The sequence below is a fragment of the Hipposideros armiger genome, unplaced genomic scaffold, assembly GCF_001890085.2.
Source record: "Hipposideros armiger isolate ML-2016 unplaced genomic scaffold, ASM189008v1 scaffold_211, whole genome shotgun sequence".
NCBI lineage: Eukaryota > Metazoa > Chordata > Mammalia > Chiroptera > Hipposideridae > Hipposideros > Hipposideros armiger.
The window spans coordinates 2287817-2314887 of NW_017731561.1; the positions used below are offsets into that span (position 1 = coordinate 2287817).

Genomic DNA, 27071 nt, shown 5'->3' on the forward strand with positions numbered 1-27071 from the left:
ACACACACACACACACACACACAAAATCCATCAGACACAGGAATGTAAGTGTATACATGGATGCATACTATACCAATACAAGCCAGCAGACACACAGACAGAAAATGAGTACACACATCCCAGCATGAAAGGAACAGAATTACCAACTGTATTTTGACAACTCTATTCAATTATACTCAATTCTCAATTGCGTGGCAAAAATAAACTCTTTAAAATACGGAAAGCATGACCCATTGTATCTTTGTTCCTAAGGGCCCTTTAAAAGCTGAGGTTAAATTATAATCAGATGGCAAAAGGATAAGGACCTCACCTCAGGGCACTTCCTTGGGATAAATGACCAGTTCTTATCCATGTTGGAAGAAATTGTTGGCCCAGAGCACCATGGGGCCAGTGACCCCTTGCTGGTCATTAATCGTTACCGAATTCCCTAGAACCAAGGTCATTATCGCTAATATAAACTTAAATAAAAATTCCAGAGACATATGGATTTCTTTTAATAGTTGGTCTTATTTCTTTGGGTTTTTATAGGGCATTACTATAGAATTAATGTTCTATACATTAGCTCTGTAGTTGGTTTGTCTTAACACTTGATCCTGCTTAAAGTAAAGGTTTATTAGACATAAAATAAGAAATGAAGGAAAGCCAACGAAAAACAGGAAATCCTGAGAGGGCCTATTCTGTACCTGGAATTCTCAGAAAGTCATTATCCATAGGACTCACAAGTTTGTTTCCTTGTGGATCTAGCAAGATTTTATAATGTTTACATGTAAGGATTCAAAAATTTCAAATTTCAAAAACTTTAGGAAGAGATCAATCTTGTTCCTATCCTGGACAAAGTTTGGTCTTTCAATCTCTCATCTATGCACATAACAAAAGGAAAAAAATGTTTTCGAGATTCTAATTTCTTTAAGCTTAAGGGATATATTCTCACACACAAGCACAGGGTACTAGCAGACCATATTGTTTCATAGCTTCATTCTAAAGGTACTCAGGAGTTATTTGGTGCTATAGGGAATTATCTACCCCAAAAGTACAGCTACAGAGTAGACATGCTGACAATTATTTAATGAGCACGTGCTGTGTGCAATTCAGTGTGTATCTTCATAGATCAACACTTAGGCTACTTCATCGGGAAGACAAGTCTAAACCAGAGGAATCTGGTTTGCCAGCTCTGGGATGTCACCTAAGTGGCCTCCCTGACAGCCTTTTGGGGTTACTTTCTCATGCAGATGAACGTGGTTGTCCATGTGCCTCACATTTTACAAGCCTACAACTTGCTTTTTACTAGATTCTCTCCCCATCTTGCCCAAGTTACGCTACCCATAAATTTAAATCTTGTACCAAGGCAACTGGCCTTGTAAGGGACACGATCTAATGACTGCACCCAATCGCCCTGCCTTAGGGCGATCTCAGCAATAGATGTGGGCTGTGCTCACTGCCTTACCGTCTTATTACCGAGCTGATACCTGGGATAACGTAAAGAAGGAAGAGTGAAAGGTGGTCGAGAATATTGCTGCTTGTTCCCTTCTAACTGCAAGGTTGCTATTTACTGTGTAGTAGGACCTGCTGCCCAGGTAAATGTTTAATAATAGGCTATTGTCCAATGTTAGGTGTAAGAGGCAACCAGATTTATAGGAGAAGAGAGGATTAAAATCATTGAGAGAGGGGGAGCCTTAAAGATCCTAAGTGTCCAATTCTCTCATTTTATAAATGGGGAAACTGAAACCCAGAGAAGTAAAGAGACTCGCCAAGGCTCACATGTCTATACAACAGTAGAGGCGGCATTAAAAACTAGGTCTCCCGTGTCCTCGTTCAGCATTCTACACCGGGTTGCTTCTCATTTTCATTATAAATGAAAAAAATCTAACTTCAGCAGGAGCAATTTAACTTATCAGGCCTATACCAGAACCCAAGCACGCTCTCTCCTTTACAGACGGAAATTCTCGAATGTGGGTTCAGAGCGGAGGGAGCAGTAACTTGAAGATTGAAAATGAGCATAGCGGGGTGTTCACCTACACTGAATCTGATGTGTAAAGAATTAGTTCAGATCTTACGTGGGAAGTGGAGCAGGGGGCCAGGTGATGGCAGGAGGAAGAGGAATGACTCAATAGAATTGGTGGTTTGGAAAATGAAAGCGATTCTAACCGAATGGAATTTCCTTGATAAGTGGGTGCCCTGGAAGTGTCACATGGTACCTCCAGGGCCGTCCCCACTCAGAGATAGGGGCCAAAGTTGATGTCATACAGTAGGTGCTTCGTGCACATTTAGTGAATAAATTAACATGCTGATTCCTTTGTTTCTCCTATTTGAGGTCAATGGATTCAATGAGCGTTTGTCCTCATTGCCTCTGGCAATGAAAACAATGGTTCCCAAACAAGAGCATACCCTATCATGAAAAAAAAATTTTATAGGTTTAGCAACATTACTCTTTCTGGGTTCTGCCATCAAATATTCAGGCGCACAAGAGAATTCTGCTTGTTGAATGGTCGATGGTCATTTGGGAAGAGGAAAAGAGGAGATATAAATTTGAAATTCCATCTTTTTTAAACTAGGGCATTGGCCCTAAATGACCAGCCACTGGATGCAGGAGACATAGCTCTTGGCTACATTTAGTCACATATTTGAACCAACAGGGAAAATCTAAAATGCTCCCAAATCAGCCCAATCATTTTAGGCAGGCACGACAGGAATATCATTTAGAAGCTGAGTTATCTGTTGCTTTCTCCTTTCCCCTAGATCCTGAAAAAGTACAAAAGATGCGGGTTATCCTCCCTCCTTACAGCTTCCCCAGCGAAGGCCCCTTTGCCTTTGAAATCACGCTCTTACAGTTCAGCTTGAGACTATGCCAGGGGCCACTAATTTCTCTCATCACCATGACTTCTGCTCCCCTTGGCAGTTCAGAACCCACTCAGACAACGCTCTCCACAAAGGCGGGATTGAGTCCGGAGGGGGGGTGGGGGGGTTCAATGTCCGTTTTCCCCCTTTCACTCTGAGTTCTTCAGAAGTACAGTCTACAACAACGCCTCATTTCCCATATTGTTATTTCTGGAAAGGACAGTTTATTACATTTGTTTAGATTTAAATATAAGATAATTTTTTTTTAAATTAGGACTGCTTCGAAAATTGCCAAGTTCAATATTTATGTATGTCAGTGCCTTCCAGAGAAAGATAATATAGACAACTGCTCATGAAGAGATGTCTAGAATAGAAGGGACTTTTATAAAATTCCTACTGGAAGATATCTATTGATAAAATAGCTCCGACCGCTGTACACAAAAGTTGCTCTTTTTTGCAGTGTTATGACATGGCATGAAGGAGCACAGTGGCAAATGATTGCAATATGGGAGCTTTTCAAAATAAAGTAATAAATTAGGAAGGGGTATTCTGTAGCTTCCTCCTCCCCATGACTGTTATAATTTCTTAGAAACAATCTAGCACGTAGGTGCAGTGCATCACACTGGGCCGTGTTAGAGATATGGAGCTCATGGCTTTCCTTGGAACACAAAATCCAGAAAAATACATGTTGTACCGTTCCCTGAAGCTGAGCTCATACAAGATGAAATGGAGAGCTGAGGGGGACCCAAATGGCCCAGAGTGGGAGCAGAAAAGCCACTGGCACCAGAGCCAGGGATTGGCTTAAGGGGCTGGCTCTCAGGCTAATTAGATCTTCGGGCAACGTGACCCGCCGAGCTGCTCTTGGCCTGAGCTTTCTCATCTGTAAAATGAAAGGACTGGGCTGTAATCTCGGAGAGTCTATTCAGCTCATATGGAAACCTGGTCTCTTCCTACCAGAACCTGGACTCCTCAGAAAACCTGACCTGGAGACCTAGCTAGGCTATGTATTAGCTTTCTGGAGCTAAATGACTCCTTCTCTGCATCTGTGAAATGGGTACAGAAACCCCTTGCCTATGTTGCTATGGGAACTACAAGGTAGGTCCCAGAGGTCTATAAACTGAAAAGAGATGAACCCATGCAAAATCTTTATTTCATTCACTCAAACAGGTAGATGAATGATAGATGTAAAGTGTTAGCCTTCCCGAAGTTCTGTGTGTCTTAGTAAAGATCAAAGGCTCTTAGCTGAAGAGATGAGGTTCTAACAGCAGGACTCTAAGCATCAGCCAGGGTTGGCTGAGAAAACCTTTCCTGCAATCTCAAGAGCATCCCCAAATATTCCTTATTGTTTTTAACCCTGACTGTTCAATCAAGCCTCAAAAAGACTCTTCTGGTGGAACTCACAGACTTGCCCAAACTCCAGAGAATATTTAAATTGGAGGGGGCNGGGAGGGGGATGGTCAGTAAGTAAATGTTTTGTTAATGAATAAAGACCCCACATTTCATTCCTGAAAACTTTCCCATTGTTTTAGGCCCATCAGCAGGAGCCCAAAGCTAGCTTAATAAACCATAAGGATGCAAAAACTTCACTGTGATGGGACATACCCAGCAAGTCCCCAGCTGGAGGGGACCCTGGGGAGCACACAGTCCACCCACGGTGCTATCTTGAAACCAGACAGACAAAGTTGTCTGCTAGAAAATCGAGATTCCCTTTCACTTTTCCACAATTACAAAGTTGTTTGTGGAAGACCCTGGGAATCATTTATAACTGAGAGAACAAGAGAAGCCGCCTTCAAACTCCAGTTTCAATAGGCCTGAGAGCCTCTGGAAACCCAAAGCTACGGCACCATTTGCTACCCCAAGAGAATCTGAACAACAGATTAATCCAACCCAGTGGAGAGAAGGGTCACTGCAGAGCTTGGGCCAGCTTCTTAGTAACATTCAGCCGCTGCCACAACGTTTCCTTCTCGGTCAGTCGTTTCTCTGCGCCTTAGAGCTTGAATTTGTTAATTTGTACCCGTTTTAAATTCCAACTCACTAAGGGAGCCTATGAAGAAGACTGTCACATTTGTGTCAAGGACCCTCCAAGCAGTTGTAGGGAAAGGCTGAAGCAGAGTTCTTTCTTCAACAATTTGAGGGGGTTGGGGGTGGGGGGAATGGGGTCTACATACCTGGCTTATATGAGTTTCTAGTTCTCATGACTTCCGAGTCCCCAGTGGACACTCCAGGGGCTACTCTCACCGAAGTAGCCACCATTTCAACCAGTCCTCCTCAAACAGCCTTACTCCTAATTTCTACAATACCTAGGTTGCAACTAAAGCCCAATGGGTGCTAGAAGATATAAACGAAAGCTTGCTGAAACCACCATGTCTGGGAAACTGAGAAATTCCCAGGCAATCTCCTTGGAGCAGCAGAGGGAAATAAAAAGACTTGGCAAGAAGAGAAACAAAACATATAACAGGTTCTTGAAATGCATTATACCAAACTTCCATGACATAGCAAGAAACGGGGGCCTAATTCCGCCCTAATTATTTTGGGTATGTCATTATTAATGTGGCAGAAATATTTTTAAGCCACTGTCTTATCAGTAATTTGATGAAAGGAAAAACTAACAACTCAAAAGTAATGCTGAGAGCCCCATAATTTGAAAGAAACCACTATTAGTAAACTGAACAACACACTAAATAAAGAATATTACTGCTGTGAAGACACATCAGGAATTCTGAGAATTATCAGGAAGAGTACTAAAACACTAACACTGCCATCCACATATAAGAAATTATTCGAGTATGCATTTGAGTAATTCTGCATTTTAATTTAACCCTTTAAAACATTAATCAAACTGTAGCTAATTATAGGAATTAAGGAATTAAACGACAGAATCTTCTGAAAGATATTATTTAAAAGGCAGTTTATACAATTACTTGTATAGATGTTTGCTTTAAAGAGGAAAACAGTTCTACTGTAATGAAAAGGGTCTTAGAAAATTAAATTAACAAGGGGGGACCAGGCTGATATGAAACTAAATTAGCATCAAATGCAAATTACAGGGTACTTAATGGTAGAAACAGGTGCAGAGAAGAACCCTAAATGAGATAAATGAATAAAACATCCCTCTCCACAAATGTGGAAGCTGACACAAAGTCAATGATATGAATAATTCAGCAGCCTCCACACTGCTGTTGAGGTCAGTCTGCCTTGACCTTTGAAACAGGAAGTAAAATTCAGTTCAAATTTGAGTGACTGGAAATATAGCAGTTATTTGTTTTTTATATTAAAAAACCCACAGAATTTTTTTTTAAATACAGATACAGGAAATATGCAATAGAATTACAGTAGGAACTAAAGAGACATAACATCATGAAAGTAGCTGGTAAACAAACAGACAAAAAAATAGATAACATTTTACCCAAACCATGTTTCAATATAAAAATCCTCAAAATAACAAGTAAAAGCATATATACCAGTGCTCAGCTTATTAATCAAACTCCCTGGGAGAGTAAATTTCTTAATTTTACCCTTTCTTCAAATTATTTATTGTGTTGATGTCAATGTAAAAAATGCATGCTATATCAAGTTAACCATATATTTTTATTAATAATGCAAAGTAAGCTCTCACATTTGTAAGACAAAATTGTTTCAATTCATTTTTTTTTAATCTTTATGAAGCTGCTTTTTTAAAAATCCTTCAAACCCTGATTTAATTCATGTTGCAGCCCCTTAAATTAGTTTATCTTATAAAAATGCAACCCAGGTTCTAAAAACAAATCATTCTTATAACTAAATATCTACCGTGGCCTTGTGTGTCTGTTTTTCCCCCCCTTCTTTGCATGCTTCAGAAGTATTTTGTACAGTTAACTAGTGAAAGTCCTTTCCTCATTTCAAATTGAATTTGGTGCTGCTAGATATTAACATGGGGTGACAACAAACCAATTTCTACAAGCTAGAAAGACAGCAAAATATATATGGCATATCACCCCCACCCTTATTTTACAGGATGGCATAAAAGATGTCTGATAATAGCAGTTATCTCTGCCCTCCAATTGGTTCTATTAATGGGACCCACAACTTGGCTATCTACCTTTCATCTATCTACTGTGCTTGTCAGATAAAAGATTATGTTGAAAGATGAGCTTAATTTTATTTCCTAGATTTGGAGAGGGTTAAAGCTACACAGACACACACACACACATACACACACACACACCACCCCACCACCCCCAGCCATCTCTGAGAGCGCCATGGTAAACTAGGTCTATGATATGATTACCAGAGGAACAAGTTTGAGAAATGCTTTTTATAAACCCAAGTGTTTGGCACAGGCAAAAATTGAAGATGCAGGGTGTGTGTGTTTTTTAATTATTAGTAGTATTATCATATTGGCTAAATCACTCCTCGCTCGACATTTAATAAAGGGTGATAGACCAAACACTGCTGATTTGGGGCTTGGCTAATGACTGACCTGAGTGAAGGTTTGTGTACAAAGTGGCTCCCCATTAAACAGGGCTCTGTGGACCCAGCTGGTTCTCATTTTGAAACAACCGGTTTCTCTATCCCCAAGTGCTAAAGAAAATAATCCCTCGATCTATGACTACACACTTTCACAGAGGCAGCAATGAGAGTTTGATTGTGGAGATAATTAAAGTCATTCCTGGAACTTCCAAGAAAAAAAAGGGGGTGGGGAAGAGATGGGGTGGAAAGAGAGAATAGTCAATGATAGCGTTTAAAATTAAACTATGACAAATCCCTCGGAGTGCAAAAGAGAGAGGAGGAACGCCCGCCCCTCACAGAATTCAGTTGAACCAGCTCTGTTTTCTTCTCCATTTGGGGTGGGGGGAGGCACCAGGAGGAGGCCTGAGATGCCGTTAGTCAGGCCACAGCATCCCTGTGTCCAGCTTGGACGCCGAGGAATCGAAACACAGCCCGAGAAACTCCTTGTCACTGATGACATATCACAGTGAGATTTTTTTTTTAAGTTTCAATCTTAAATAAAATAGCCAGGGAGGAATCTATCTGGGTTCTCCAACAAACAGTCATTCTGGGCTGATCTGAAACACAGATTATTTTAACATTAAGAAAAAGCAAAAGAAGCTATCAGACATCTGAAGACACTGGTTGGTTTGTGTGTTTGTTTTTGTTTTAATGCTGTGCAGTTCTTCAGTTAGAACCTGGGCCCGGGGCCGGCCGAGTGGCTCTGTTGGATAGGAGCTCGCTCAAGAGTGTGAGCTCTGGGCAACAGGGGTTCGATTCCCAGCCCGAGCTGAGCTGCTGCTGAGCTGCCAACAGGTGGCAGGATGGCTCAGCTAAAAAAAAAAAAGAAAAAAAGAGCTGGTGCCCAAATAGCCTGAATGACACTCAGCTGAACCTCTGTGCCCTGCAGATTTCATGGGCTTGGGGTAGCGGGGGATAAGTAATACATGTGTAATCTGTCTGTCCGCACTATCTGCCTTTAACAGGAAGAAGAGATGAGCTCAATGAGGATGATTTGGGGCCTCTCAATTAACCTGATTAGTTCAGCACATTGCCCTCATGAATGACACCTTATCTGGAAAATAAGGGGGGAACTTCCTGTCCTGAAGTACATGCAGGGGGCCCCTGAAACCACAGAGATGCAGCCTATCAAAAGGGAGCAGCCCCTGCTTCTCCTCCCTCTTCCTAGCTCACAGGTCAGAGAGACCAGCCGGCTCAGGGCCTGATTGGATTTTGTGTCCTAAGGACAGGAGGCAAGCTCCCATCTGCCCAGGTGGCCTAGGAGAAGGCTGGGAAAAGGGATGCCCTGTGGGCAATGCCAAACCCCTTTTTTCAAAGTCAACCAGGCACATGATGGGATTGGGGTGGAGGATGGGGGGGGATGAGGGGGAGGGAGGGGGGAGCAGAGAAAGAGAGAGAAAGAGAGAGAGAGAAAGAAAATTCATTAACCCTTCAATCACAGGAGTACAATGTCAGTACTGCACCTGCCTGAAAGAAAAAATGGTGAATTCTTAAGTCTTCTAACATTATGTAAAACAAAGGCACTGTGGAAACGTGTTACCCTCACACTGATTTCACTTCTGATAGAATAATGGGAGATCACCAAGTTGCCATAAAAAAAAATAAACCTTTCTCCCAAACTCTCTGAAATCTGCCTGCTTACAAAGGATGGTGGTGGTGGTGGTGGGGTGTGTGTAATTCATGTTACCATGTGTCACAGACATACTACTTAACAGAATAGATTCTAGAAAATGTGCTTTGTGAGAATGTCAGCAGCAGGGTTTTTTACTGACTTGTCTGCTCTGAGATTTCCTTGATCAATTAAAGAGTTAGGCAATGAGGAAATCTGCAGGGTAATCGTGAGAAGATTAACATTTTTCAGTGTAACAAATGTAATATGTTATCTCACCCTTTCTGTTTCGCATCACTCCTCGGTGGCGGTGTCTTCTCGTCTCATGGTATAGTTATAACTAGCCTGTCTTTAGGCAGCGAGATGAGCACTAGATTCAACAGCTGCACTCTGAGCACCTACTGCACAGACAGGTGCTGGGAAAGGAGTAAGATGCCGCCGTGCTGAGTGCTGAGGATACAGCAGCGACCAGCACACCCGTATCGCTACTCTCTGGGGCTTACAGCTTACCTCCTAAAGAGCCTGTCTGCCTCAGTGATACCAGAGGGAACTAAAATTAGAATTGCATCGCTGGAGAGGGTCTTGGAGACCTCTTCATTCCAGCCCTTATTTTAAAAAATAATAGCTGCCTTCTACTGAATATGATTTATGTGCCCGGCACTGTGCTAAGTGCTCTCCAAGCATGATCTACTTAGGCCTCACCGCAACCCTATGAAGTAGGAACTCCTACTCTTATTCTGGCCTTAAAGATGACGAAACTGGGGCTTAGGGAAGTTCAACCATCTGTCTGCAGCCCCACAGTTAACACTGGCTGAGCTGGGATTTGATCCGAGGTGGTCTGACTCCACAGCCTGTGGTCTTAACCAACGTGTAGACAGCCTTGGAAGAATGCTAGAAAGCCATGCGTTTGCCCAAGTTCAATACCACTGAGTTAAGAGCTAACAGGCAACTTCAACCCCGGGTTATATTTCCTCTGCGTCATGATCCCTATTTAAAATAGCATTCTTCTAATTTTTTTAACCACTATATTCTTTGCTTACACTTACTAGTCCAATTTATTCTTTTTTTTTTTTTCCAACTCTGAGACACTGAATTTCCATGAGGTCAGAACCATGTGTCTTATTCACTGCTGTAGCTCCAACCTTGAAAACAGTGCATGGCATGAGAGTAGAGGATCAATAAATAACTTCTGGAGATTAAAAAAAATGAGTGACTCCTCATCCAAGGGGACTTAGCTACCATGACAAACTTCAGTGCAGTAGTTTTGCTTGTAAGAAAGTTCCATGACAATCATCACATTAAGAATAACAATCCACATGAAATATGTTATATTGCAAGAGCCACCTTATTTCAAGCACCTGATATGTGCCAAGCCCCATGCTAGGCATTTTAACCCTCATGACTCTCCAAAATAGAAATCACTTATCCCATTTTAAAGATGGGAAAACAGAGGCCCCAGAGGCTCATGTGCTGGTAAAAAGCAGTAGAGGGACCTGATCCCTCAGCCAATAGACTCCAAAATCTGTCTTTTTCCATCATATCCTGCCTTCTCCCTGATTTGTCTTTGGAAAAAGCAAGAGAATGCCTGCTTTTTCCACATGAAACACAAATGGTTCACTCATCAAACTAAATGAGGACACAAGAACTCAAACACTGCTCCAGCAATGGGTACACCAATTTATGTGTCATATTATTGTTTTGTAATCCCAAGAGTTAGGTGTGAGATCTACTAAGAAAACTGTTTAGGTAAACAGGTTTAGAGTAATGCATGCAAAGGATGAATTGTGGATACCAAGAAAAATAGATGAGACTGTATGAAATACTAAAAACAGTATTTTTTTTTTAACTGGGCAGTTGAGGAAGGAAAAAAAAATGCAGGCTGAGAGCTAGGAGGTGAAGTTTCTCATCATTTGCTTCGTCACTTCACAAGTACCACTTAGATGTAAGTTACTACTCAATTCGCAATGGTTAGGGATTCTGTTTTTGTTTTAAGGTGCTGGTCAACTCGAACCTGTGCGTGGCCAGAATGGGACCCTCTCACTCCTGTCGCCACAGGAAGAAGGACTCGTTTTGTTTTGTTTTCTAATATATCCTGAGATGTACCCATACATCTGAGACTAGAATCGGCTTTATGAAACCACTAAGATCATGCAGAGAAGCACGGATCTACACTGGTTTGTAACAGCTTCAGAGATAACCAGGTTCACTCTTCACCAACTTTCTTTCCTAAAGAACTTGCTGATAAATAAAAGACTTCTCATTTTTCATCCTTGTTCATGTCTTTGTAGTGTGTGTGTGTATGTGTGTGTGTATGTGGGTGCACACATGTGTGCGTGTGTGCGTGTGTTTACATGTGAGAGTAACCAAACCTGAAGTCGATCCAGGGTTCTTCAAACTAACTTTCCATTTTGTGAGGGACTTCAACCAGTAGTGCATCCAAAACTATTAAAGATGATATTTTAAGGTATTACTAACAGACCAGAATACTAATGAATGGAAAACGTATTAAGAACAGGGGAGATCCCAACAGTTTATCTACTGAACAATAACAAATACATTGCAAGTAGCATGATTGTCTGATCTTAGAGTTAAAAAAAAAAAAAAGCTCTAGGCAAATCATGGTTGCTTTGGGAAGGTGGCAAAGGAAAGCGCCTCTGACCAGGAGAAGTCGGCCTGCTGTGCCCCTGCCTCCTCACTGCACATGGTCAGCCTGATTAGCGTGCACAGTCCAGCATGGAGAGACGACCCAGGGCCCTAGCATGGAGTGAGGCCATACAAAAAAGCAACAACTAAAACCATGCAACAAAATATCCTGACACTTCATTTTGATCATTTTGTTAATCAAAAAAATTTTTTAAATGATTTCAACCTTGCAATGCCATGTGTCATGAGCACCCTACAGATGGGTTCTTCCAACCCACTCACCCACCTCCCCACTCCCCGAGTATCAATATGTGGTAAGTAGAGCAGCAAATGAGCAAAAAAAGGACTTGCGGGATTCCTGACACTGATTAATTTTCTCAGGCCACCGCAACCTTTACGTGAACCAAAATTCAAGAATTTTACCAAAACCCTATACAATAACCATGTTCCGCTTAAAAACACAGACGCGACATGATTATCATTTTAAACTCTTTTCTCCCTGCCCTGGCGCTGAAAGTGTTAAGAAAAACAATAAAAGAACAAGTAAGTGTACAGGGTAGGATTTACTGGCATTTACTTTTAATCTATGGCCCTTCACTCTGTAGCTTATCGGGCCTCTGTCAGTCCTTTTCCTCCTTTATATTTCATGAGGAGCCCCCCATGCTGCTACTGAGAGACAGAGCCCAAGTGTCTATAAGCTTTTTGTCAGGTAAAAAGAGAAGAAAAAGGGAAGGAACAAGAGGAAAAGCAAAGCTAAGAGGCATCTATTAGATGTCACTAGGCTTTTGTATTCATGTCAATGATTCGGGATTAGAGTATTTGAAATAATCTTATTGAGAGGAATCAAAAGGCCCACCGAGGGAGAGGCTGCTCGGCAGCATATGGCCGAGGCCCGAACAATATCTTATTAAAGATGTGTTGGCTAACACTATTACTTTATATTATTTTACAAAACTATTGTGCCTCAGACAGTTAGCAGGATGGTCTAGTTACCAAGGGCTATTTTGGAGGTTATGCTGTGGGATGGAGCTATAGAATTTGCTGGCTTGTCCAGTTCAGTCGTTACAAGGAGGGTTTGGAGGCAAGTTTGAGACTGGAACCAAGCACTTCACCTTCAAAAATAAAAATCCCCAAAGCGTACTGAAGACCACTCTGTTCCCATCGAAAGCGAAGTATACGTTACATGGATGAAATGCCAATGGCATTCTCTCCCTCGGAATCTGTTTCATTAACTTTGCATCATTTACCATATAGGACCCCCGCCTCCCATGGAAAATATGCAGTGTTGTCTTTTTTTTTTTTTTGGCTTGGCTTGGCTTGGGTTGGCTCCTGTCCCTGAAGAATACACATACATACACATACACACACACACACACACACACACACACGCACACACACACCCTGAGCTTCACACTTTAGTAGGATTAAGGCAATTAAAATTCGATTACAATAAGTACTGTAACGTTAAAACCTTCATTTGCTTCTGGACAAAGGCTTGTAACTGGAGAAAGAGTTTGGGAGGGAGATTTATCTTCATCTACCCACACCTTTAAAGGCAGCAAGCAACCAAAGACAAACCTGTACTGTTCACCATATTTCATTGATTGCAATTGGAGTATTTAGGTCACTTTTATATTGTCCCGGACCGTATATAGTTACAGTTTGTAAAGGGAGGGATGGGCTGGGGGAGGGGAGAGAAAGAAGAATCAGTCTATTTCAGACAGTACCTCGCACAACTTAAAACGACCAAAACACCATCTCTTTATATGCAGGAACCTCTAAATAGTTTTTTAAATCTGGTTAATTTTTATTACAGAGCTTGGTCAGGTGCTGGCCGTTGGGTGAAATGAGGGGAATTTATCAATGGAGAGTTACACTTGAGAGGGTTGTGTTAGTTTTGTTTCCGTTTTAAACAACTTCTTTTAGAAAAGTAAAAGCACATTTAATACAGTGATATATTCTCATCACAAACAGACAGTGCAAAGTTGCTAGATGACACACAGGGGACTCTGTGCTGCTTTTCTGTATTTTTCTAGAACCGTTACAAAAGCAAAGTTATGATGACATGGGTAAAAAAGCCCATACCATGAGCTGACACCCGGGCCAGTTACATATATACACAGCTGATTCTCTGAATCTCCGTTAAATACATTTCTTGGAAGTTGCTGCCATTATTTCGTTTACAGGAAAACCACTGTTGTTCATTATACAGTGTCTGCAGTAGTATTATACCACGCAAAAGTACTTTGCATTATGATATATTGTCAGCATATTTGAAATGCATTCTAATGTATCCTGGTTGTGTATTTGGTAGTAGCTGATAGCAAATGGAATCTAGACTGCTATTAGCTTATTGTATTCGTTATTTTCTTATCACGGCAGGAAACTGCAGAGAAATGTACAGGCTCATCTCATATTCAGAATGGTATTATCTGATATATGATAAAATTTAGAGTGATACTCTCTCACATAAGTCTCATTCCTAATAATCACATATGAATTCCCAGTGAGAAAACAAATGTTTAAGTACACTAGGGTTAATAAACAACCGTAAATTCATGCTCGGTGTCGACACAGGCTTATCACTTTTGGGAAAATGCAACCTCTCAAACTCCCCCCCCCACCTCGCCACCCAAAGGCAATTTTAAAGGCTGGATTCCTCCTCCTTTTATTTTAACTGAGCATTCAAGGGTAGGAAATCAGGTGGTATAAAGGCTTATCAGAACTCCAAGAGATGCATTTACACCCCTGATTTTTCGCACCCCAGACAGCCATTTGTGTATCTTACAGGGGGATTATGTTTAGTGTTTGGTCCTTCTAAAAACTGGATGAAGACCAAAATATTAAGAGTTGAAAGGTCAATGACATGAAGCCAAGAAACTCTGACTAAAAGTCTCATTTGCAACTTTAATAACAGTATATGTTTATGTTCATGTTAGTTGAGGGCCTTATTTTTGCAGAAGATAAAAAAGAAAAAATTGTTAATGAATTTAGGGATTTACATCTGATGACAAAAGACAGAGGGAAGTCATTTATTGTGAAGGGGCCCAGATGCCCTCACAATCTTATGATTGTGAATATAGGAATTAGGATATACCCCATTCTGCTCAATGGTTTAAAAAAAAAAAAAAGGACCCACACAATTACATCCTAATTCTAAAGTCTTATTAGTATATTATTTTCCTACTATACAGATGAACACATCTGTTAAATACATACATCAGAATCAATTTAATCAAGGAATTCGCTTGGTGGTTAAGACAACACTGCACTTTTCTGAAAAGCCCTATCACAGCATTTGTATCTCATAGATGAATGAATCTTAAATAAAATTGGTTCTTTGAACAACCCTGACATGGTTAATTTTTTGTACTCATATGATAAACATCATGTAAAATCAACAGGTAAAAGAAGCATTCTAATATTTTCCAATCCTGAACACTCTATTTCAGCCAATAATTATAAAACAAACCCAATTAGTGTTACCTAAATGAAAGTGATGTAGATGTGGAAGACCTTTAGAAAATACTGGAAACGACAAACATAGGGTTTTTTTGTTTTGTTTTGTTTTCTCTTTTTGAGGAGACCCTGGAGTAAGTGTGGCCTTAAAGAATAGTAATTCCAAACAGGCTAGGTTTCTCAGGCTACAAAATCCAAAATTCGTATTTTTCCTTTTTTATGTTGCTTGTCAAAGCTTACATCTCAAATATAGATACAAAGATCCATATAAATGGAAAAGAAAGACCAATCTGTTAAGGTTACAATACGAAACCCAAAATCTTGAGAGGTATCTTACTGGAAAGGCTTTAAAAACCCACGTTTTCAAATACTGGCTGAGGAACTCAAAACTCGCAGGTTATTATTGCAACCACGTATCTTGAAAAGGACTACGTCTGAATTCACACGAGACAGGAGAACGTAATTTGAGGAGGAATTTCACCTATTATTACTTCTATCTATTAAAAAAACAATCCACTTGACAACTGCTGAGGACCCATATGACAAGGCAAAGAAGAACGGGGCTCTTCTTTATTCCCTTAGTGGTCTAACTATTCCATCCATCGCACTGATCCTAAATTGAAAAACCAAACAAAGAAATATTGAGCCATCCCCTATCCTGCCCCACTGGAAATAAGTGACACAAATCTGGCGAGAAACTTTAGGGCTCTATGTAAAAGGAATCCTAGAGTATAATTTAGAGGGGGAAAAAAATGGTTTTGTAAGACCATCTGTATTCATCCATGTCACTGCTCGAAGAGTTTAGTGAGTCACGGGTAGGAAAACAAAGAGTTTTGTGAAGCAAATCAAGAATGGATGGTAATCCTAACTAACTAGATACGGAATAACAGCCTGCACACAGAATATGCTTGGTTCAAGCATTTATAAAGAAGTTTCCATGTAGAAAATGGAAGTTTTTTTTATAGATTCAGAAAAACTAGGTTCCCAAATCAGACTACCCTATGTGACTTTTGTCATTATCATCTTTTCTGATTCTTACAAAGCAAACCTAATTAAGAACCTCCCTCATTAGTCTTCTAGAAAAATTAGCACAGCTTATGCTAATTACTCCTGCAAAATTTAATAAACTCGTTGAAATGGGAATAGTCTAATGAGGTTTTATTTATTGAACTAAGATAACTGCAAGGAAAAAGGTTAGGACACAAGGATATCCAATGTGGTAATAAAACTACAATTTATTCAATTTCTAAACACGAATTTTATTGCAAACCTTTTAAATTCAAATATGAGTTACTGTGTGAATATGTTAAATCAATCTCCACCTTAATTCAATAACAGCAAGTCATTTTTTGCTTTTTACTTTAACGATAATTACTACACATAGCCCTTTACCTCGACAATAATGAAATTTGCTGTTATTAGTTCCTGGTCATCAGCTATTAAACATAATACATTTGACTTTTCCCATGTCTACACAGCCCAAATATCTGGATCACTGGGCACAGCCTGGGTTTTATATGCTTAATCAAGTCATTTGGCATCAGGAAGAAATATAACCTGGCAGTCAACTCCAGATGCACACTCCCTACATTTACAGGAATTTTCCAACAAACTTTTTGGAAGTGACTTGACAAATTGCCACAATTGTAAAAAGAACCTGGTCGTATTTTTCTTACTTTGCTGCATTCTATTATAAAAGAATGAAGTAGAAGCCCGTTTTCTAAATCACAGTATGCAACTCCTGATTTTGTGAATTCCACATTTTGGATAGAATATGCCAAGCTGAGGTCCCCAAATCACTGGCAGCAAATAATACAGCCAAAATTCAACACAGAAATAGCTTACCCTGCACCACCACCGTATGACCAGCAAGCCTCTTCTACCTACCCTATAAATAGTTTTCCTGAATAACCACTGCTAAAAGTCTTTTGACTGATAAAAATAGCGGTGTTCTTCCAAAATCTGAAGGACAAGCAAAAGGAGCTAAAAAACTATTGGTGCCTAAAATGTAAACGCGTGTGAAAACTGTGAAATCCTAACCCAGGGATTGCCTGTGCCCTCAGCTCTATAATTGCATATTGTATGCATCTTGTAAAAACAGTTACTATCGCTACTGAATGCAGGCCCCATAACCTATTTTTACAAAATATGCAGGGATTCACATCCATAAATCTGAAAACAAATCAAGCCCTAAGCACATAACAGATATTATACAATCAGTAATATAGAATCAAATTGGAAACTATGAAATTCAAACACGGTTGCCATCATTTTTTTGTCCCTTTGCAGCAATTTTATACATTTGAAAAATCTTTTCTATGTTGCCCTTCCTTGTGTTAAGTTCTTTTTCTTGCTCTTCTCTTCGCTCATCGTTAAAAATGGAAGTTTCACATATCAGCCTAGACAACACTGGAGCTTTTAAAACCTTTGGCAGACTGAAGGACAAATAAATTCTGAAAACTCAGATGCAAATAAGAATAGCTAAATGGGGTTTTGCATATCAGCTGGCATCGCTGCTTGAAAAGACAGTTCATGGGAGACAGTGGCAACAGCCAGCAAATAAACATATGTTGGGACTTGTGCAGACGCACTGGGTTTCAGCCGTGTTTAAAACTCGCCTCTCTTAAGAGGCCAGCGTTGGCTACACACTGCTTTCTACTTTGTCAAACCAAAAAGAGCGGGGGGGGGGGGGGGAAATGAAAAGGATAACTGTCACGAGCAATATCTCCAAAGCCACCAACAGTATAAAGTGCGTACTTATTTTGCCCAAATTGTTTGAACTACCCCGGCCAAGAAAAGGTTTTAAGTACCCTACTGGGACAGATGCAAGGCGGCAACAATAGAAGCCGCACTAATGCAATCCAGGTAACACAATCCTGTTTCAAAAACACGGGCCGAGCTAATTACAGTGCTGCTGAGTCAAGTTTCTTATGCCATCGCAACCCACAGGAACAGGTCAAAATCAAATGTTATTCAAACCACAGTCATATCAACCTTCTATATCAGAGTCACGACTTAAAACCAAACGAAGAACTTAAAAGCTTAACCCATTCACAAGCAAAAAAACTGTTTTCATTGCGGGTGGCAAGGTAAGGTTCTTGTCATCATCTAAACCAAAAGGAACTGTGTGAGAGGACAAAATGCTTCTAGTTTCAAAGTTTTGGGGGAATATTGGGGCTGGTCCTTTGATCAGAACAGTTTCTTTTTAGTGGATGAGTAAGAGAAACTTGCTAAAATAACACGTGGTATTTTGAAGAGGCGTATTTAAATGAAACCAACAGCATCAAAGGTTATACTTATTTTTTTATCTTATTCATTTCAAGATTGATCTTCCGTTGCAGAAAAAGAAATTACATGATTGGTACACCTGCTCTCACAGATAAACATGCTATTCTAATTCTACAGACAGCAGACAACCTCACTACACAGTAAACGTTCGCATGTATTAACTTTGAATCCAGTATATTAATACTTATTTATCAAGCAAAATGTGAGTTGTTAGTGAATATTAGTGAGCTATTTACTTAAAATATCTGATTGAAAGGTAAGCTTTATAAAGCTACTTGGCAATCAAAACTGGGTTTAAGCCTAAAGAATCACATGTCAAAATCAATGATCAATGTTGTGACATAAATTATGATGAAGCAAACATTCTTCAGTTAGCTGAAAAATGGTAAAGCAGCCCCCCAAAACGTAAAAAATTGCAAAGACAGATAAGTGGGAGAATTATGTCAAAAATCAATATCACCAAACCCAAAATGGGACTTTTGTTCAGCTGTAGATTTCCTCAATGAGGGCTCAGTCAGTCTTATTTGCAAGGCTCTTTTTCCAGCTAGTGGAGGGTGCTAGCTCTTTTGCTAGCTGACAACTGACAGTGTCTATAAACCTTCCAGGCCATTTAACTCTCAATGAGTAATGCTATGTAACAAATGGTTTACCATACAGGTTTCCATACAGTGAATTTCAATAATTAAAATGTAAAATGAATATTTGGAAGGCGACTTTGCATAATAGTGCACACACTGACTTGAAATCGCACCAAACAACTAAAGCAGATTTATTGTTCTACAGTGATTTACTTGGTCATGTCAGATTAGTAATATGGATCTGTTTAAAAACATGATAATTAAGACAAGCAGGATAAATTAATCAACTTACAATACAGTAGGAGCTACAATCAAACCCAGGAAATAACAGTAGAAAATCTTGGTTCACAGATCTCTTTAAAACTGCTTTTATGCATAAATAAAACCTTAAAATGTAGATGGATTACATCCAACAGAACTACTGTAGCTAAAAGTGATAATGATTCAAACATTTTTCAAATAAAAGTTAAATATTTATAAGCACCCTACCACATTTCATAAATCACAAACTATTATTATTTTATTTCTGAAGCTTCCTGGCACAGCATGAGGACTGAGCCACAGAAAGTCAGGAAAGAAGAAGGAAAAAAAAAAAAAAAACCAAGATTCCTTTAGGAGCATGAATCCGACACAAAACCGGAGCAATCCAAGAAAACAGGCCTCCAGAAAACATTCCATATGGCTTTCCCAGGGATCGCAATCGCTCCGCGCAGCTTAAGTCATGACCAACAGGCAAATTTCGGCCACATGCATTCCTAACCCTCGCCCATGAGCGACACAAGGCAGGTGTTTCATTATAATGAGGAATAAGAATCCAGTGAAAGTAGTGGTCCCTACCTGTCAATTATCACTGGATCTGAGGGAGTCTCATTTCGGTTGCCACAGCTTTTCTTGTCACAACAGCGGCTATGGAGCAAAAGCAAAAGGATTTAGCACAACCATTACAATGTAAAAATCATCATTTAAAGGCAGACAGAAGGTTCAAATTGCTGGGTTGCAAATGCTAGAATTACCACAAAGCCATACCTGGCAATCAACGGATCCCTGGGACAGAACATTCTATGTGGGTCACCTATGGGTTAATGGCCAGGCTTAACCTCTCCCTGCACAAAGCAGGAGGGAGAGGGGGTCTACAGGAGCCGGCTGACAGCCCTCAGATGGGGTCTCCCCATCACTGCCCGTGGTATTGGAAGAGTTCGCTGTGAAATGCATTATTATTATTACATCCACCCAATGAGAATATTCGGGGTTGTGGGTGGCTCAAACGTTCTTCCCTCAAGATCACACTGATTGTGTGGAACACGTCAATAATGAAGGATGAGTGATTTCTCCCCCTCCAGTCATTTTGTGTTAAATGGATTCCTTTCTCTTCTTTCTTTTGTATGGGAGACATTTCCTTCAACCATAGGCTTTTCGAAATCCTAAAGCTATAATCATTTGTTTTTGAACCATCTTCATGAGACTAAATGTACAACACAATAATTAAGAGAAACAAGAGATCAACATGTCCTGTGACTTTCACGCCCTGCGCTGGTCACCACTGAAGATTTCCGGAAGTACTATGGACAATTGATCGAAAGGCTTAGCACAGCCCTGAGTGGATATTCTCTATGAGGTCAGAGAAAAAGCAGCCATGGGCAAGAAAATCACCCGCTATCAAAATCCCACCCCAGCTGTGATCTTAAGGCTGTCACTATTTTTTTTTTAACTGAGATGCTTCAAAAGGGTGAAAAATTTGGGTTTTTGAAAATTACCCGTGGTCAAGGATAGTTTCCACCCGATACCTGCTTGCAAATAAAACTTGTCCACTGGCCAGCCTACACCCAGGGACACACTATGAAAGCACATATGTGATCGGTCAAGGAGGTGAGGAAGCTATCCAAGGGTCATGCATTACCATTCACCACAAATAAAATAGGCACTTCTCTGCCTCTTTCTTCCACAGGCAGACATGCATGCATGCACGTGTGCACACACACACACTCAACTTAGCGAATCATAGAGCCTAAATTTAGAGAGCTGCCAAGAGACCCAAACATTGAACTTCATTTTCAGGACCCAGAAATACACGGCTGCATAGGGAGTCTTTCACTCAAGTTGGGAAGTCTCTTTCCTGGCTGTAACTATACGCCTGAGAAGAGAATCAGCATCCAAATTTGGGGCTAATTCTGCGTGTCTATCCTGTCTTCAGAAAGCAATAGTAAGAGCTGTGTCTCTTTTGTCAAAGTCCCACCTCCTTATAACCTTTGCTTCTCTGAGTCAGAGGGGACGATTTCCTCCAGGCCTGAGTTCTGCTATACCAGTACTCAGGGGTGGGGGTAGAAAGCCCCAAGTGTCCCAAAGAGGTAAGGGATACGTGAAGGAACAAGGAAAGGAGGAGAAATACAGTAGTTGGAATGCATGCAAAAAAAAAAAAAATTTTTCAAAACTCAGCTCCATCCTGCCTGAGTTCTGGTCCTCTCTGCCTACATTTCAAGGGCAGAAGAGCACAGTGGTTAAGAATACTGGCTCTGGAGCTGGAGAGAGCTACCTGTGGCAACCTGAGCAAGGTACGCCCTCTCATAGCCTTAGTTTCCTCATTTGTAAAATGGAGCAAGTGCAATATCCACCTCCAGGTGAGGGGGCGCAGATTCAATGCAATAAGGGTATGAAGCCGGCTGCTCCACGGCTGAGCCAACTGCGTGCTCAGTGAAGGGTGGCGCCATTGTCATTCCCTGCTCCTTCCTCCTCCAGCCTCCTCCTCTAACTCTGAGCAAGGCTGCCCTGCGCTCTGCAGAGACAGCATGTCGCCAACAGCAGCCCAAGACTCCTGTTACCCAGAGAGAAAAACCATCAATGGGAAGGCCTGTTTCTTCTTTATGTTTTCCATTTTATCCCTTTCTTTTCAAAATAGCAAGTGGGCACTGCAAGTCCCCAGTGGCCACACCCTCACCAAGGTCCTGCCAGGATTAAATGCCCTCCAGGGACTCTTCCAATTTGCATGATGATAATCGTGGGGTAGGCTCTCCATCTCAAGCTTCTCTGCTGATTCTGTCCCGCCCCACAGCCACCACCGCCCTCCGAGTCACTTTCATTTCACCTCGGACTCCTAGAGTGGCCTCCCACCTGGTCTCGCTGCCTCCACTCTTCACTCCCTGCAACAGCCAAAGTGATCTTTTCAAAATGTCAATGGGACCGTGTCACTTCACTGCCCAAGACCTTTTAATGCCTTCCCACAGCACTTAGAATAAATCTAAGGCATGACATGATGCCAGACCACCTCCCCATCTCCTGTCACTCTCCTCCAACTTGCCAGCCTCACCGGCCAATTTCAATCTCTCTGACGTGGCACACTCAGTGTGACCTCAGGCCCAGGCCGGCCTCCCCCCACCCCCACCCCTCGCTCTGCTCCTCCTTGGACCCCTCCCTAGCCAGCCAGCCTCTGCTCCCTCCGCAGGCCTCCGTCTCTAGGCTCTTTCCTTGGAGATGTTTGTCCTGACACCTGCCCTTTCTCCTGGTTTCTCCTTTCGGGGCATTTAACACAATGCAAAATATATTCATACATATATATTTGTGTATTTTTTTGTTGCTGTCCTTCTCCTCCTTCATTGATCTAGATGCTTTGTAAAGGAAGAAACTATCAATTTTATTTACCTAAGGAGTAGCATAAGGCCTGAATAGAACAGAGAAGTTCAAATATTAATTGATTGATTGATTGATTGACTTCATAAATAAATGTAATGTATTGGGATAGGGAGTGATACAACCCAAGAAAGTACAACGATGACAGATAAAGAAAGCCAAGGTGACCCTCTGGGCAGGCACTGCTGATGGAAGGTTCACACTCCCATCCCATACCCCAAACCACCTACCCCAAGCAAGTGCCACACTAGGCCTGAGATTTGTGCTTTGACTTAAGTAAGCACTGTCCTTATCGCCGTCAAATAGGAATGCCTTTGAGAAAAGCCAGCTGTATTGAAGAATAGCATAAATGAGGACCACTCCTCTGTGCTGTGCCCCCAGGGACCCAGGGGAACAGCCAGATGCAAAGAACAGAAGTGAAGGAGGAAGGGTAGACTAGGAATAAAATGGGGGAATGAAGGAGAGAAAGAACAGAATCAAGGGGTGGCAGGTCACGTAACACCTATTTAAAAAATGGGCAAATTTTGAGGAAAAACAGCCCACAGGCTCCCATCTCTCAGGTCACGTCCCTGTGTCACACGGTCATCGTTTCCAAAATGAGCTTCTTGGGCTCCGCTGTGCATCTGCGGTAGCAATAAAATATTAGGTTGTCGGGAAAGTCATCACGCATTTTTGCAACGAAAAACATAGAAAAACTATGTCATGACTTTTCCGACAACCCAATAGTATCTACAGCATGAGCCTCCTTTTAAAAATATATATTATACACGTGTGTGTGTGCACACACACACACATGAGACATATATGTATGTATATGTGTATACATATAAATAGTGTATATATATGTACATATGAAGTTCTGTGCATTAGAAAAAATGAAGGTGGGTTTTTATGCACTCTCATGGAAAGAAGTCTACATTATATTGTGAATTGAGGAAACCAAGTTGCAGAATAGTATGTATGGTATGATCCTATTTCTGGGAGAAAAATGTGGAACAGAGAGGGGAACGGAGGGAGGGAGGGAGTGAAAGAGAATCTGTCACAAGCATGGTTCACACCATCCTTTCACTCAAATCTCTGCAGAATGTCCCTGCCTTAGAAAGACCTTCCCTAACTACCCCAGAGCTCTCAAGCCCCTTATCCTGTTCCAATTTTCTTCCTAACGCCCACCACATTATATTTTATATTTATTTGTCATCTTCTTCATTGTCTGTCTCTCACACTAGACTATAGACCCCACAAGGACAGGGTCTAAGACTTTTTTATTCACCTTTAAATCTCCAGCAACTAGAACAGAGCCTGGCACACTAGGACCTCATAAAATATTTCTTGAACAAATAGAAACTTCAAAGCTGTAACCTATAGGGAGTGGAATAAGAAACGGGGACGAATGGAGGGTATATATCTTATTTACATACATCTGCAGTCTTCTGCCTTGTATTGCATTGTTCCTTTCCTATTAAAATACTAAAACTCAACTGTCAGTGGGAAAGGAAGGTCTTCCCTTAGACTCAGCTGACATCTATCCCCCTGGAGCCTCCCAGTTCTAACCTCAGCACCAAGCCGAGCAAACACCTGTCCTGCCCATGACAGTCTTTCCTGCCCAAGAAAGCCCTCCCTGCTCTAAGCTGAGCTGCCCCAAGCTTCTTCCACTGAACTCAGAAGAACCAAAAAAGGTGGGCACCAACCTCTACCACACACAAGATGGATATTAACCAAGAGGGACAGGCTGAAAAAGAGAACAGATTCACTTATGTGGAAGGCAGAAGAGGGCTCAGGATGAAACAACAGAATACACGGGACAGCAGATGCAAAACCGCGTCAAAGGAAAAGTTACCACGGTAATGAAAGAACGCCCAGGGATCATCAGGTGCTCACGACCGTGGGATGGATGGAACTTCATCCACTCAGAACGGTGTTTCTTAGGCCCCTACTATGTGTGTCAGGCACTGTACCAGGCACACACCTGGTACTCGCGCCCTAAAGCAGGCACCTACAGGGGGCTTGGAGTTTCCTAATGTGCTTTGTCACGGAGCAGGACTCCCACTATTTCACATCCCTTCTCAACCCGCCAGCCCAAGTGGCAGGAGAACAATGTGGCCTGTCACAAGAGTGGGTACTGGTGCTGTGCCTACACTGTAGACTCAAAACAGCAGCCCCTCCCCCAACAGGCTCATGCACATCCCGGACAACTGCGCACACCCAGGGAAGAGCAAGGTGATGAGTCTCTTCCTTAGCCTGACACAGGTGCTGTATCGCCAGTGAGCTGACACGCAGCCCCATGCATCAGGTCAAGGAACAGCGAGAGGTTTCCTAGTCATGGGACCTGCCAATCCTCATTCTAGGGGCATGGAACTTATTCCTCTAAGTAGAGGCTCTCTAAAGTGGAGAAAAACATCATATAAATCTTTAAGCTTTACAGAAATAAACAAAATATCTTACCTAGTTAGCCAAAGGGGCGGGAGAATGAGATATATTATAGGAATTATCTGAATAGTCTGATTAATGGTTGTAAGAGTAAGTTCACTCTTTCCCTCAGTTTGCACACATTGTCAAGTTTTCTCATTCTCTTAAAAAAGAAAAAAAGGCTTCCTTCTCCTTTTTCCTTGAGTTAGTTTCTTCACTGTCCAACTTTCTCCTGGCCAAGCCTCTGCCACTTCTTGCCACTTTAGCCCCATAAAAAACGGCTTCGTTCTCCAGTGACTCTTGATGCTTTTCTCAGTCTTCATGTCCCTCTGGATCTCCCTAGCACTTATTACATGGATGGCTCCCCACCTTTGAAACACTCTCCTTGTATTTCTATCCCCTGGATGCTCAAGGTTCTTCTCCCTGATTCTCAAACACACCCTCCCTCCTTGCTAAATGTGATTATTCCCCAAGAATGTATCCCAGGACCCTTCCTTCTCTTTCCACTCTCCCACCCTTGTCAATGCCCTTCTAAGACCACAGCTTCAACCCTCACCTTTGGGAAAAGGCCTCTGAAGTGGGTTAACTTTCACCCTGACTCTTCCCAGCTGTAGGCCACAGCTGTAGACCTCTCCATAGGGAAATCCTGCCAGGACCACCACCAAGTGGGCCCATACACTTCTTCATGTGGCCTCTAAAACCACGGTCCTACCTCATCCTCCTCCCCATCCCTCTGGCTACTATCCACCTGCAAGGATGGCCTCCCTTCTCTGAACGGCCACAGTCCTTTGCCTCCGCCTCTCATCACAGTCAACCCTTTCTCCAGTGCAGTCGAGTTATCTGCCTACTGGTCTCCCCTCTCTGGCTAACCAGTAAACTCGCCTACTGCAGAACTCAGACCTCTTGGGCTCCGCACACAGTAGGTGCTAAAAGAATGAAAACACCCTTAACCACCACGCTCAGACTGAATAAAGCACACTGCAATGCTTTAGTGGACACTTCCTTTCGATGCTCTCGCATCACTCTTACACTCTGAGCAACTATGCGCCGGACACCCGGCTAGACACTGTGGACACTGCTGCTCCTACAACCACTCTTTAGTAACAACAGACATTCTCGCTATGACTATGTGTGAGGCACCACCATCAGCATTTATGGGGCTCATAGCATTTCATCTTAACCACCACCTATGAGTAGTAATATGGTCCCCCATTTCACACACAGACAACTGAGTCACAGAGAAAAACTGAGTAACTTCTCTGCCTTGAAGGAACTTTTAGTCCAACAAAATAAGACAAGCTGTGGACACAGTTCCAGTGTGCTTAGCGCTCTGAAGGAAAAGCACAGGACATAATCGGAATGCCTAACCAGGGGACAAAGCTAAGGACAAGGGCCAGGATGCTTTCCTAAAGAAATCATGCTAACGTGGGAATCTGGCTAAATCAGAATCAGCCGGCAACCAGAGGCAGGAAGAAGAGGCCAGATCAAGGGAGGAGCTAACCCTGAGAACTAACTCATCATCCCCCAAGAAGCCAGGCACTGATAATGGGAAAAGAGTGCTCCCCTAAACAGAGCACCCATCCTGTGCACTGCAACAAGAAAACCTGCATCAGCCTGCCTGGGAGGCTGGGAACTGGGTTCACCTACCAAGCACAGTTCCTAATTTCCATTCACATCTAAACACAGGATGCTCAGATGCACTTCTAATCAAATCCCTTATGGACTCTATCTTTAAAACAAACAAACAAACAAAAAAAAAAACCCTTAATGGGTCCATATTATTTTAAGAACTTAACTACCCGGTATTAGCAAAATGTAATGATAGATTCCAATTTACCAAAAATGCAGAAACTCTCCCAGAATTCCACAGAAAGAGCTCTATGTCATCAAGTCAAAGAGGTTTTGTCTCAAAGAGTGGCAATAAGGCAATAATTATAATGCAATGGCGACAAGCCCTTCAGCCAGCTTATGCCATGGGGTTATCCTCAGAATAGGGCCAAACGGGTTTCTCCAATTTGCAACCCCATGAAACACAACTTTCTGGTGTTTTTCCTTCTTTCTTGTTTTTGTTTTTTTTTTTCCTTTTTCTTTTTCCTTTCCCTGCAACAAAACAGAATCATCCCAAGCCCTTTCCTGTCGATGTA

At 41.7% G+C, this 27071-nt stretch overlaps 1 protein-coding gene across 8 annotated transcripts in view; it reads right to left on the reverse strand.

Moving 5' to 3' along the window:
* Positions 1 to 27071, reverse strand: part of EBF1 (EBF transcription factor 1) — a 382581-nt gene that overhangs the window by 337717 nt on the left and 17793 nt on the right. For all 8 annotated transcript variants that reach the window (XM_019654003.1, XM_019653999.1, XM_019654002.1 and 5 more), the window contains exon 6: positions 19738 to 19806. In XM_019654003.1, coding sequence (XP_019509548.1) covers positions 19738 to 19806 — 69 coding nt within the window. The remainder of the gene's footprint in view (positions 1 to 19737; positions 19807 to 27071) is intronic.